General features: G+C 36.9%; 1 protein-coding gene across 1 annotated transcript in view; it reads right to left on the minus strand.

Annotated features, from left to right (window-relative positions):
- Positions 1-3,862: 3,862 nt before the first annotated feature.
- Positions 3,863-15,028, minus strand: part of ephb3a (eph receptor B3a) — a 34,647-nt gene continuing 23,481 nt past the window's right edge. The window contains exons 13-16 of the mRNA XM_051874853.1: positions 12,048-12,263; positions 9,815-9,964; positions 9,186-9,379; positions 3,863-5,182 (exon numbers count right to left, since the gene is read on the minus strand). Of these exons, the coding sequence (XP_051730813.1) occupies positions 5,074-5,182; positions 9,186-9,379; positions 9,815-9,964; positions 12,048-12,263 (669 nt within the window). The 3' untranslated portion in view covers positions 3,863-5,073. The remainder of the gene's footprint in view (positions 5,183-9,185; positions 9,380-9,814; positions 9,965-12,047; positions 12,264-15,028) is intronic.

Here is a 15,028-nt window from a genome sequence, read left to right on the forward strand (position 1 = left end):
AACCAACAGCGCGTTCATATCCACACCTCCGCCTGTTTCAACACCTCTTGTCATGTAGACGCTGGATAAACACTTGTGAAGGAGCATGAATGTCAGTAGATGGTATGATGGTGTCACAGTGTTGCTCCTGTGTGTATGTGGGAGGAAATCAATGGGGCAAAACGGTCTCTAAGCAAGATCATCTAATCCATGAAGAGAGATGTGATGCTACAGAAAATTACACAGCGCCACTGAAGCAGTGCATAGAATTGTAATTAGCAGTACTTGCTAGGGTAAAAACATCACTGTTATTATTGCTCATATATTTATAGGCATGTTCTAAGTATTAAACTTTGTTTTGTAACTCATTCCACACTATTTGTTGTAAAGACATAAATGATACCTCAAATCATGTAGTTTATTGAGGAGAGGTGTGCTGTTACTTTTCTAAGTGATTCTAAATAATTTTCATCAGGCAGATGTCTGAAAAAATCTTTTAGACTTACATTGAAGGAGAGACCCTAGCCATATTCAGGGACTAGAATATCCAATAGAGACCACCTAGCAACCATCCAGACAACCCTAGCAACCAATTCTCAACAGTATAACAATGACTCAAAACACCTTAGCAACTGAAATGCTTTAGCATCATGGCAGCTTGTTTTGCACGGCAAGCACCACTCCCACATCTGTAGTGAGACCATACTGCGAGCTGTTTTCTGTCCGGTATACACGGCGAATCTGCCATGTCCATCTAATTGGAAATTTGGAGCCTGAGCCGACAGTCAGCAAGCACGTCTTGACAGCTTCCACTTACACACGCGCCAAGAGAACGTTAGTTATACGTTCGACGCAACTTCTGCAGCATGCAGTGATGTGTTTCTGACAACCCCCCGAGTCTTCAGCGTGCAGTTACACTCCACCATTCACTCTGTTTTGCTATCTTTCTCTCAAACACCACAGATGCTAACACACTCTCAGGCTGTCTGTCTGCATCCTCCTTTCCATCGCACAAACTCACATGCTTGCTCTGTTCCAAAGCTATGGTGGCAGCATTCTCGGCACGCTCTTGACGTGAAGGCTGTTCCAAACCTTAATTCCAGACTTAATTATGCTGCATCATTAGATTTCTAATTTTGGCCAAATTCTAAAGCAGCATCACATGTATTCTTAACAGAGAAATCAATCCCAGAATGCACTTCAGCAAGCGTAGTGATAAATAAATCAAATACAAAATAAGAAAAAAAAAGAAAAAAGAAAAAAATGCAGATTATATATACACTTGTTTCAGTAAATACTGAAAAGTATTAAACTTTTTCAGAGTAATTTAAGGTTACGGGGGGAAAAAATTAAGAATTAAGAATTCGTTCCCACAATTTGTTAATTCGTGGCCATGTTTTATTAATTTGTTTCCTTATTTTAATTAAATCTTGTTCACATTGTACTAATTTGTTCTCTCGTTTTAATTATCTGAGGCTACATCTACATTAATTCGGATACATTTGAAAATAGCATTTTTGTTTTAAAGCACTCTCTGTCCACAGTAGTTTTTTTTTTTTTACAAAAGCTGCTTCTCCACACTGAAACATCAGAAAACATTTAAATCATCTACGTAGCATGTACAGGGTGAAAAGCAATGGTCCTAGTACTGAGCTTTGAGGGACTCCATACTGAACTTGTGATCGATATGAAACCTCTTCATTTGCTGCTACAAATTGATGTATGACTTGAACCATACAAATCCACTAATGTCAATGTAATTTTTGAGTATATTCAAAAGAATGCTTTGGTTGATAGTATCAAATGCAGCACTAAGATCCAGTAACACTAATAGAGAGATACAACCACGATCAGATGATAAGAGAAAATCATTTTTAACTCTATGATACAGTCTAAATCCTGACTGGAAATCCTCACAGATACCATTTCTTGTGAGGATTAACAGATTAATGTAGATGTAGCATGAATTAAACCTAAACCTAAATGAAATTAACTAAATTTAAGTGAGGGATCAAATTAGTAGGTTACAATGTAGCCACCATTTAACGAAAACAAGAAAATGTTGCTACAATTTACCTAAAACGAGGGAACAAATTTGTGGTAATGAATTTCTGTAGTATTACACTTATTAGCTTAGCAACATGCTAACATGAACCATTAAATCAATGGCAAGTCGAGTCTTGCATAGTTGCTTCCTATGTAGAGCATTCTGTTACAGTCACCTATGGTGTTCCATGTCCATGAGGATGTTTAGCTTAGCAACATGCTAAGATGAACCATTGAAATGGTGTGTATCCCATTCAAAATGCTGTTTGTAAAGCATACATCAAGTGTTGCTACCTACAAGCATTCTGCAATGGTTACTTGTAAGGTTATGTCTTTCAGGGTGTTTAGCTTAACAACATGCTAACATGTAACTACTGAAATGAATGGTGTGTTTCCCATTCAAAATGCTGTTTGCAGAGCATAAATGTAGAGTTGCAACCGATGAGCATTATGTAATGATTACTTGTGAGGTTATGACTTTCAGGATGTTTAGCTTAGCAACATGCTAACATGTAACCATTGAAATCAGGGGCAAATCGAGCTCTATTACTGTGTGGAATATGGTTTGTTTATAGCATATAGAGATGAGTGTTCTGCAATGGTCACTCATGAGCTTCCATGACATCAGGATGACGATTAAAGTGCTTGCGTAAACAGTAGACAATGAGGCAGCTCACTAGGTTTTGGAACAAAGCTAATGTATTTCCACCACCCACACTAACACTCTTCCTTCCTCTTTCACAGATACACACAAATAAACACAAACACACAACCTCCCACACACACACAACCCACCATCATCTTAATGAGAGTTCACGCATTGTGATTATTACTGCACTTTTGGCCCAAACATTCCCTCTCTCTTGATGAGGCAGCAGCAAAGGCAGATACGTGGATTTCAACCTCTGGGCGAATAACTCCGCCAGTAAAAGAGCCTGATGTGCAACCAATTCTGCTGCCAAGCTGTTCTCTCCGATCTGCAGGCTTGCACAGAGCGGCCAGCGTAATTGGAAAGATCAAACGTGCTTTTGTGCAGCGCAGGGAATGCGGAGCTTTGCCGCGGAGGGAGATCTGACTTGGGAAATCAGGGAGATACACAAGAGATAGAGAAGCTCTGATCAAGCTGACAAACTGCCTTCCAAGTCTGCTCGTAAGAAATAAGCGCTGGCGATTCGGGGGGATTATACTTTATTATATATCAGGCGAACTTGTGGATAATTGGATGTTGGACATCAGTGTGCACATGGAATGGCGTTATGTTGGCAGCATTGAGGAATCTTCAATGAAATTAGATCGTCAAATTAAAAGTGACTCATAATTAAAAGTAGTTAAACTATACAGTCAAGCAACACTTTTGAAAAAAAAAAAAACACTAACAAAAAGTATCAAAAAGAAGACTGCAGCCAGTTTAAGCTGTTACAATATATTCAACATATGAATAGATAAATTTAAATATATTTAAAAAACAAAAACAATATATATATATATATATATATATATATATATATATATATACACATATATATATGTATATATGTATATATATATATATATATATATATGTATATATATATATATATATATATATGTATATATATATATATATATATGTATATATATATTTACATATACCTGTTCAAATGTTGCATACAACTTGACTTCCTAATGCTTCATGTGAGAGGGAATATTTTAAGGGAAAATGTAGTTTGATTATTGTCTATTGCTGCATGTACAATAGAAACCAGCAATGTAGCATTTTGTTGCTCTAAACATTGAATATAGTAGATTGGAACATTTCAGGTGTCATGGGTCTCGTAAATCAGCCATTACAATCATGTCGATGACTCTTCAGTTCTTATGAGGCATTTATTTACACAGTTATGCATATTTAAACAGACTGAATTAAAATAAGTGGAATATTCATCAAACAACAGCTCTCAAGTCAACCTGTTGTTGTTTCCCCTCTCGAATAGTTTTGAGTTTTGAATATGGCATGCATGTAAAGCTGCAGAGCTCGATTGGCTTACTCAAGCACACATTAGCATACTGTACACACACACACACACACAAACACACACACATACGGATTCCCCTTTCGTTCACCAGGAGAGGAAACGGGAATTCTTAAATCACAGTCCGAAGTCCTCCACGTGGAGAAATCTCTCAAGAGCGTTTCATGGAAGACAAAATACAACAGAGGTAAATAAAACACCTCTCTTGCATCGTTACAATCCACTTATTTAAAGTCAACTCGCCCTTAAAGTACTTTCCATTCTTTGAACATTTTCTTGTCTCTTTCTGAAAGTTACAGTTTGAGTCAATCCTGCCCAGTTTGAAACTTTCATGTATTCCACTCTTCTCTTCCTTTCTTCAATATGAAGAAAAGATCAGAAGAAACAAGTCTTTGAGGGAAAAAGAGCGGCAAAATACCCTCAAGCCAACATCAAACAGTCCCGGCTTACATTTAATACATATTTTAAACATTATTACAGTTAGCTTATAATTCTCAAGTCCGTCTCATCGTTTGTGGCCTCGGCAAATGAGAGGAAGAATGGAAGGGATTTGAGTTACGGAAGAGAGTGATCGTTTTTTTTTTTTTGCCTTTAGAGAAACACATGCACACATGCAAACTGAACCTGAGAAGTAGAAATGTTGTCAATTTAATCCATGTAATGAAAATTCAGTGTAAACACGAGAAAGTCATGACAAAAGGGAGGGAAAGAACAAAGACGATTGCCTGAGGCGCCATCATACAGAATTCCAATTAACATGTGCTGTGTTTTCCCAGCACTCTCCAGGTGCTCCATACACAGGCTGCCCGTCAGGCCAATACAGTTTTCCATTGGACACGCCGTAGTTTTCCACAGGCTCCTTGGGAGGGGTGCGACACTGTCCCAAATTGTATACAGGTTTTCCATTGGCTCTTCAAGCAATAGTTGGCTCCAGTAATTTTCCATTGGCTTTCTATGGATTGTCCCAGTCAGGTTTGCTCTTCAAACGAGATTTTGATGCTAGCCTGGAGGCTCAGCAGGTGTTTTTTTTAATCAGTCAAACCCGTATGGGAAGAGTTTGGCTCATTTGTTGTTTCATGTCTTGTGCATCTTCTATACTCTTCCTTTGGTGGCCCGGCAGGGTCCCGCCAATTCGACAGAGATCACTATAGAGAGGGAAATACAAAGAAAAAATCAGCTAATGCAGGAAACATTGACATGTGTCAGCACTGAAGGTTTTCATTTCGAAGAATAGTTCACATGACATGACAATTCTATCATTATTTAATGTCAAAGAGGAATTCAAATTGGATTTGAATTTGTCACACCCCACCAAATGTTTAATTGGAATTTGAACATGAATGACAATAAAAAGATTTAGTTCTGTCTGTCTGTCTATCCTTCTCTCTCTCTCTCTCTCTATCTATTATTGTTTAAAAAGTTATATGAATTTCATTTTACATACATTACAATCAAAATATCAATTCTGTTTGCTACTTCAATTTAAATTTAGGAATTGAATTGGAATTTCCATCCTAAACTTAATTGACCCTTCGCAAAGACCCGCCCCCCTTAGTTACTGTTGCTTTGTCAGACAAGCCATGGTGCTGTCACGCCACACGGAGTAAAAAATACATCGCGGAGCAAAGAGGACACTGACAACACGTTCGAAAGACAAGACAGAGCAGGTTACTTATGATATTAAACAAAGTCTCAGTTTTCAAATTGTGTAATTTTTTAAGAAATTCGAACAATAAAAACCATTTTGTGGCTCTTTAATGTGTCGTGACAGATCGCTGTACCGCCTCAGCTCAAGCGGCTCGTGAACCGATCATGTCTTCCTACTGGTTAATTTATACCATCAAATAAACATGAATGAACATGAGAAGGAATGTTGTTTCAAACACAGAAAGACGTCAGTACACACCATTTTTCAAGTTCAAGTCCACCGAGGTTAATCTTCTAACTCCTGACTACTTTGTCGGACAAAATGGCGGATTTGTCGTTATGATTGGTTAGATTGTTTGTCAATCAAACTCCCGGCGAAGAGTCAATTTTGTGTGGAAAGAACTACATAAAGATTCTTCAAAATGTCCTTATTTTGTGCTCAAGTGAAAAAAAAAAATTGCAGTGGTTACATTATTTTAAAGTGTCCTTGTCATAGTGTAATTACACAAATAAGTACTGGGTTTAGGTTTGGTTTAGGGTTGATTAAATTGCTTGTAAGTATGCATAATGTTATGTCAGTTATTGCTAGTAAGTACATGTAACATACCAAGGACATGGTAACATACCTTGACAGCATATAGGTTTGGAACAACATGAGAGTAAACAGTGACATTATTTTCATTTTAGGGAAAACTTTACTTTAATTCCTTAAATTTCCAATAAAAGAAGGCCAAATGTGTAATGTGTAATTTAAATGAGGATAATAATCACGCAGACAGACACACAGCTGTCTCTGGAGATTGGATCATGGCATGTCAACAGCCCGGCCAGGGCTGCTCGTGCATACAGATGCAAATATAAATGAATCATACACAGGCCATCAGCATGCGGCGTCACGCGGAGGCATGACGCACCGGCACACGTACACACTCAACCACTGGACACGAGGCTCCACTGCCGGCACATTAAAAAGCTCATTAGCTGACTAATTAAAGTCATTGCTCTCTTTTAGCATCTCCTCCATCTCCCTTATTAAGCTCTCTCCGCCACCTCCGCTAGACCTAGTCTGAACTGAACCAGCTTCCCCAGCGAGCAGACACAGCAGCCAGTGAAGAGGAAAGGGCACTGCACTGTGTGTAAGTCAGCCGTTACTCCGTTCCCAAGACGGTGCGGTTTAAATCGCTCTAGGCGAAAGCAGCGCGTTTACAAACGCAAGTGAAATGAGCTTGCTTATTTTGACTAAGACTCAGCAGTGTTATAGATTGCATTTATTTGCTGGATAATTTATGTGGTTGAAACTGCTTATCGTGAGTAGTTGGGTGGGGGGAAAAGCCCTACACGGTAAACAATAATTTGCATTGTGAGGCGTGGGAAGGGGTTAGCTTATGGTGATAGCTATTTTGCTGCGCGTGTTCAGTTTAAAAATTCAGTTTGTGCTTTACCCGTAGGAAAGAGAGATCTCTTTTTAATATCTTGATTATTTCTCCTAGACTGCAGTGAAATGGAATGGAGAGCAAAGTCTCCTGCTTTTCAGATGTTTCTCGCTAGTAATTTCACATCTCTGCTCAGTAATGTCACAAACTGTGCTTAGATTTACCATGATCAATCAAACGTCAGAGATCACAATATGAACTAACATTTCCCATTACCCTCACTGTATGTCACCATTTCTATTCTGTTTCTGTAAAAAAAGGTAATTGTGACTTTATATCTCACAATTGCAACTTTATTTAGAGTAACTGTCATTCTATCATGACAACTCTCAGAAGAGTTTAGCATGGTAATGGATTTGACAATGTTAATGTATTTGGTCTTGGAGGAATAGATCTGCTACGCTCCTGCTGCTACTGATTATTGCTGCTGCGGCAGAGCAAGTATTGCTACTGAAGACTTACTGAAGACTAAAGACTTGCTAGTGCCAATACACGATGCTTTGAGCAAGTAAGACATACTGCTGCTGTTCAAACTGCATATATGAAATTACCTGTAGCAGATCTATACAGGTGGAGCTGGGGAAGGTGGAGGTGTAGCAAACTGCTACAGCAAACACTGATCAACTATTTAAATAGTGAGCAGCAAGCTCATTGGCTGCAGATGCAACAGGAACCAATCAGCTTGTGCCATGTAGTTAACGATGTAAGAGTCATCGGGTTGCATCAGACTGTGCCATCTAGAGTTTCATGAGAGAACTTGGTATTTTTAAATCTCAAAATGTAACTATTTGAAATGCGAATTTGTCTTACGATTGTGACTACTTCTTGAAATTTTAACTTTATATTGCGTAAAGTGACTGTCACACAATTCTGCCATTTTAAATTTCACTTTCTCGTAATTGTGACTTTATATCCTACAATGTGACTGCATATCGCAATTGCATCTTTGATTCTTGTAATTGTCATTTTAAATCTCATAATGTAACCTTGTCTTGCAATTTGTCTTGTGATTTTATTTCTTGTAATTTCAACTTTATATTGCCCAAAGTAACAAAGCCACCACCAGCTTTGTTGTTTTAGCAAAGTTTTAATGACCATCCATATTTATTTGTTGGTCTTTATTACAATACAAACAGAAAATACAGGAAATATGTACACAACATGTAAAAAAAAATAAAAAAAATAAATAATAATTGGAACAAAATGGCTTCTTTAAGCCAAATTCAGTATTTAGTGTGACCTTCTGGACTTCTTCCAGTTTTACAAAGAAGAAAATCTGAGAAACTTCTCATCAGATTTTGAAAGTTTTCTTGGCCTTCCAGTCCTTTTCCATTCCATTTAGGTTTAAGAGAGCCAGGTTCCTGCTATTGCTCAAGTGTAAGGGGAGTTCACTAAATACTTGCCACTTTTTTTTTTCTGTTTTTAATACTGCATGCAAATTTCCTGTATTTTCTGGTCATATTCTAATAAAGAGACTGAGAAATACTTATATATGGTCATTATACCATTGCTAAAACAGCATCTAATGGTGGTCTAAGACTTTTGCACAGTACTGTATATCTCACAATTCTGACTTGTAATTGGTATTTCATATTTCACAGTGTGACTGTCCTGCAACTGTGATTTTGTTTCTTGTAATTGCGACTTTGTCCCACAATGTCACTTTTTATGTCACAACTGCAACTTTCTTTCTTGTAATTTAAGCTATATATTGTGCAAAGTAACTATATCTCAATTGTGACTTGTTAATGTCATTTTAAATATCACAATGCGATTATCTTGCATTTGACTTTGCTTCTTGTAATTGCGACTTTACATCTCACAATGCAACTAATTGCTTTATATATTGCACATTTTTTTAAATTTCACAATATGGGGTAAAATGCCATGTTGTCAATAATACTCTGACAATATGACGGATTTGACGAAATAGCAGTAACGACGCACTCTTTGCCATATGCTCTGCCAATTGCAATTTCACAAACTAAATTTTAGCAGAAAGATCCGTCTTTTCCTGTAAGTCAAAGCCAGAATTGACCCGTGTCTAATCTGGCTGTTTTCTGCTCACCCTGAGTGTGTACTGGTAAGCACTTTGAGGCTTGCGGCGTTGCGGAGGAGCTTGTCAAGTGTGCTGACGATCTGTCCGAAGCGTGGCCTCATGTTCCGCTCCTTCACCCAGCATTCCAGCATTAGCTGGTGCAGCACTGCGGGGCAGTCCATGGGAGGAGGCAGCCTGTAGTCCTGCTCCACTGCGTTCATTACCTACAGCATCAACAGACAGAGCAGTTACACTGTCCTTTTCCATTAGGACAAACTCGGCAGTAAGCAGAGTTTTATTAGGCATACAGTATGCGACTGGAATGTTACAACAGTTAAACCATAATAAAGACTAATAGGGTTGAAAAATCCTTCATAAGAGCATCTCAGAATAAGACATATATCATTGTGCCTGCAAAATATAATATATTATCCTACCTTTTATTTATGCTAATTTACATAAAAATTAATGTGACAGTATTTCTTTTACTGTGTTAACTTGATTTTTACATTTTAATCTTAAAGATATCCTAAACATCCACCTTCTTTTTATTTATACAAAATCTTCACATTTTTCACTTGTCATTTTGGTCTGAAATGTGAATTTAAACATGAGATTCATGAGATTCACCCAAAAAGTAACATTAAAAATTGACATACATCTTGATTGCTCATGTCCCAGTATGGCCGCTCCCCAAACGACATGACCTCCCACATCACAATACCGTAGCTCCACACATCACTGGCAGAGGTGAACTTCCTGAAGGCGATCGCTTCGGGTGCGGTCCAGCGGATTGGGATCTTTCCCCCCTACACGATAACACACATACACACAGAGAAGCCATTAAATTCAAACACAGACTTTAAAACCAACGACATGGCTGGAATCTTTAGCTGCCTAATTAGAGTGAAGACTCTGCCCCAACTCACGGCTTTCTCCCCACAGGGTACCATCGCTGGGTTCATTAATCTAAGATGAAAACCAGTAAAAATAAGATGGCAGAATTCTAACTTTAAACATAACGGTTTGATCTATCCCTGAAACAGAAAAAAATGTGAACAGGGAAGCTAATCAATACACTAATCCAAGCAAAGTACGAGCTACTAGCGCTAAATCTTCACTTCTACTAATATCGAGTACTAGCATGCCCAGTACTGACATAAATGTTTACTCAACATTTTTAGCCAAAAGATTCTAAAAATAAAATGAAAGGAATTTTATGGGATTCTAGTCATTTAATTCCCTTATCTGTAGCCTATCAAGTTGGACACATTGAACAAGCCATCACGTACTGTACTGACTACTTCCATATGTTTCCAACAGACAGAGATAGAGACAGGCTTCTTCCACATATCAAGTATGCCATCTGTAGTCCCGATTCTGATGGTCAAGGCTGTTCTTATCAATTCTTAATGCACACTGTATCTGTAAAGCACAGATATCGTTACATATCTGTCTGGCACCTGGATAAAATGTTCTCTGAATTCCCTCAAAGCTGACAGACATGGACTAAAATCCAAAATCCAATTATTTCATAGAGTTTTTTAGGTTAATATACTAACAAAAAATACCAAACAGTACCTAACATGGTTTTTGGACATGTATCAAGTGCATAAATACCACAGCATATGTAAGCTATCATAGAATTATTTACCTTGTACTTTAAATACCAGGGTATTCACTATGGTAATCATTCAGTATCATGGTGTATGGGTCAATGACGTGACAGGTCATTTTTTTTTTTTTTTTTTTTTTTTTGTCCAAAGGCCTTAATAATAATAAAAAACTAAGATATGACATCCAAAGTATGTAAGGTAGTACAACTAGATCTCTTTTATTGAATCCAAAAAGCTTTAATTATATTTTGCTACATATAAAGGTATTTTAAAGAGTTTGAAGTGTCAAAAGGTAATTCGGTTTAACCGTCCAAAGGCCAATACAGCCATTAAATTTGTGATTATAATATCTTAAAATATAATAAATGTATATATTTTTTTTTATTCTGGCATGATTTTATTTGAATTATGCGTAGAATTTGTTGCTTTGTTATGAGAAAAAATGTCCGGAAAAATGAATTTCATTGATGTCATTCGGAGTAACCAATATAAAGGGACCATTTTGGATCAAGTCATGTGGTCAGTATCATGTGACAGGATGTGACATCATTCAGACACCTGCAAAGGACCACATGGTTGTGAAGCAAAGTAACTAACTCTCTCTTAACTATTTGAAAAATTCATGTTTTCACTTGCTCATACGCATGTCCCAAAACATCAGGTCATTCGGTACAACCGCTATAAAACATGGAAAATGTAAAATTTAAAAAATTTGTACTAAATATAAAATGATTGATTGTCCTTTTGCTAGCTAGCTAGCAAGATATCAGCCTGTTAGCATTGTTTGAAAATATCATCATTCGGTATAACCAAAAGTGTCATTCGGTAAAACCGAAATTTTGGTTAAAACGAATGACTTTTTTGGTGACAAATTTTGTCCATCTTGTAAAAAATGACAAAAGCAGTGTTAATTGATTATATAAAAACACATAATCTCATTGTTAACACTTCAAAATTCAAAATTACATCAAAATTAATTATATCTCCATTATTTTTTTTTTTTTTACACTTTTAAAAACCTTATTCGTCAATTACCTGTATCAAAGTAGCATGGTATTATGATTACATAACATAAACAGCGAACATGTAATAAAAGATTTTATACCATCATCTTTAGCCATGTACTGACTACTAATTTGTACATTTGTACAGACAATATACTTTAAGATAAGCTACAATAATGGCTTAGTGGGGATTGGAAGATTTGTTGGAACAAGAATATTTCATTACTGCCTTTGTATTATTATATAAAAAGTATAAACTTATCTGAACTCACCAATGAGCTGGTGTAGGTGGGGTCCGATGAGTTATCATCTAAAAAGCGAGAGAGGCCAAAATCGGACACTTTGCACACCAGGTTACTGTTGACGAGCACGTTGCGAGCAGCCAGGTCACGATGGACGTAGTTCATGTCGGACAGATACTTCATGCCAGCTGCGATCCCCCTCAACATGCCAACCAGCTGCGTTACAGTAAACCTGCCATCGTTCAGCTGAGCGGGAACAGTACAATAAAAGAGGGAGAGTGACATTAACAGATGTAAACATGACACCACCCCAGTTCTACTCGTTCTAATCAGCCTGACTTTGACAGTGCCGTTGGACTAATTCCACTCGCAGCAGCCCGTAATCTTCTTCATAGTATCAGGATGCCAATGCTATGAAGACAGAACTCCACAAAAGCTAATCCTTATGGAGGAATTTTCTTTGGAATAGCGCTGAATACTTGAAAGCATAATTCAATTACACACTTCACATAGAATATCAAAACCACATGTTTTCATTTTCATATTCTGAATAGAGAAAAACTGAAGCAGTGATTCTCTGGTGGGTCGCATTCTGTTCTGATAGGATCACAGACAGCGGGGATAAAACAGTGCTAAATGCTGATTATAAAATCCAAATAACCACATTATTGTACAGAGTTTGGACAGCAAAATAAATAGGCTTATCAACAACAGCTTTTGCTGTCAAATAAATGTCTGTGCATAAAACGTGACTGTATTTGGCACAAATTAGAATATGACATTAAATACAGCTTCACATGCAACAAAGATGGTTTGCGCAGTGTTTAACAGACATATAGAAATTAATAATAAACCAATATACACTACATTCAAAAGGTTTTTTTGAAAGAAACTAAAACTTTTACTGATCAATGATGCATTAAATTGATCAAAAGTGACAGTAAATACATTTATAATGTTCTAAAAGGTTTCTATTTCAAATGAATACTGAATTTTAAATTGTAATAATTTTTCACAATAATACTGTTTTCACAGAATTGTTGCCTCCCTCTCTATATACTTTTGTACAAAAAATGATTTATCTTTTATCTTTATGTCCAATATAAAAATGTAATGCTACTTTAATGCTACAGTCCAAGTTCTGCTGCTGAAGAAACCTCTGAGAGGAAATTCACAAGTCTACTGTTCACAAATAGCACATGGTTCATGTAAAGCCTCGAAGCAAAAGGACATCATCACGTCTGTATCCATTCTCACTTGGTTTGGGCTCCAATGACGATAAACATTCTGCTACAAGATTTTGATGTTGATGCTTTTTTTCTTCTTCTAAAGTTGAAGATGAATCATGCCAAAGCTTGTTCCTATGGATATTTTTAGAAGCGTGTTTGTGTGTATGCGTGGAAATGAGTGTGCTTGTGTCCCTGGCTGGACTTTGTGTGAGTACAAGCTGTGCCGTAGGAAGATACCGGGAGATGCGGGGCTGGTTGGGTGGGCTTTAAGTTGTATCATCGGCTGGTGGTCAGACAAAGCAAAACCATCCCACCTCTGGATGTCTAAGCTCTTAGTGTTTTGCATTGACTACGTGTGTTGGTTAAGGTTGGTTAAGGTTCTGAAGTTCACACTGTTTCTCAAGTGTCACTGTAGAAACTCAGCTGAGGGATTACATAAAGACTTTAGATTACTTTGGTATTTTAAAGATTTTGAAAAGCCAGATGTTGACACAAGTTTAAGGTGAAGCGAGGTTCAATCTGAAGAACCATGAATAACTGTTTAATGCTGAGGGGTTATCAAATTCCCCTGTCAGCACGAAAGAAGTTCTTACTGACAAGAGTCTGGCTGCAGATTTATGCAAGGGAAGTTTTGTAAAGTAATGTGACGTATTTCAAACTGAAACAGAATATTCAATGGGACTTGATTTTATCCATCGGGAATTGATTGAACAAGTTATTTCATTTTGATGAAAGATTATGAAGCCAAACTTTCTTCTTAGCACCAGGGGTGTGACTAGGCGAAGCCCTGAAGTTTTTTCCAAAAGCTGTGTTTGTTCTTTCCAGCTTGTTTTTTTTAAAATGTTGGGTCTTTTTCTTTCATTCTTTTAATGTATGCACTGCAGCAATTTTTATTGCAATGGCACTTGATTTAATATGCGATTGATGTATTTTAACACCCCATCTAGACCGCAAGCGCAATGCAACACGACTCAACAGATCCTTTCATTCTAACGGCAGTGCTTTAGTTAGTCACATAGCGTCACTAGCCATATAAACAGGGTGCTTTACTATACGCTTTTAATTTGTGTAGAACAGGGTCTCAAAAACATGGATTGGGGAGATCAACATTCATTACATTATATCGATTTATTCATAGTCTCTTTTTTTAGTATATATATATATATATATATATATTACTGCTTATAATGTTGTTTTAAAAACAGTTATTACATACAGTTTTAAAAATCATGTTTTCTCACATTTATATATATATATATATATTTCTTTTTTTTTTTTTTTTTCTTCATAGTATGATTTTTGTGTGAATTACACTGAATTCAATTATATAACTTTAACATAATACAAGGGTTAAAATAAGCTGGAAACCTTTTTTTTTTTTCTTTTTTAAATAATCAACATTATATTTAGATGCTTTATTTTATTAAAGGGGATCTATAATGCCCCTTTTACAAGATGTAATATAAATCTCTGGTGTCTCCAGAATGTGTCTATGAAGTTTCGGCTCAAAATACCCCACAGATCATTTACTATAGCTTGTCAAATATGTCCCTTTTTGGGTGTGAGCAAACATACGGCGTTTTTGTGTATGTCCCTTTAAATGCAAATGAGCTGCTGCTACTGGCCGCTTTCCAGAAGAGTGCGGAACTTTAACAGCTCGCGCTTCGGTTGCTCAACAACAACAAAGCTGGGGAATCTCACGCAGCCAAAATGACGATCGTCAGTAACGGTGTTCAGCCTTACATTGTTCAAACCAGAGTCGGACACTGATGGAGAGACTCA

This window comes from Ctenopharyngodon idella, chromosome 2 (genome assembly GCF_019924925.1).
Source record: "Ctenopharyngodon idella isolate HZGC_01 chromosome 2, HZGC01, whole genome shotgun sequence".
NCBI classification, from domain to species: Eukaryota; Metazoa; Chordata; class Actinopteri; order Cypriniformes; family Xenocyprididae; genus Ctenopharyngodon; species Ctenopharyngodon idella.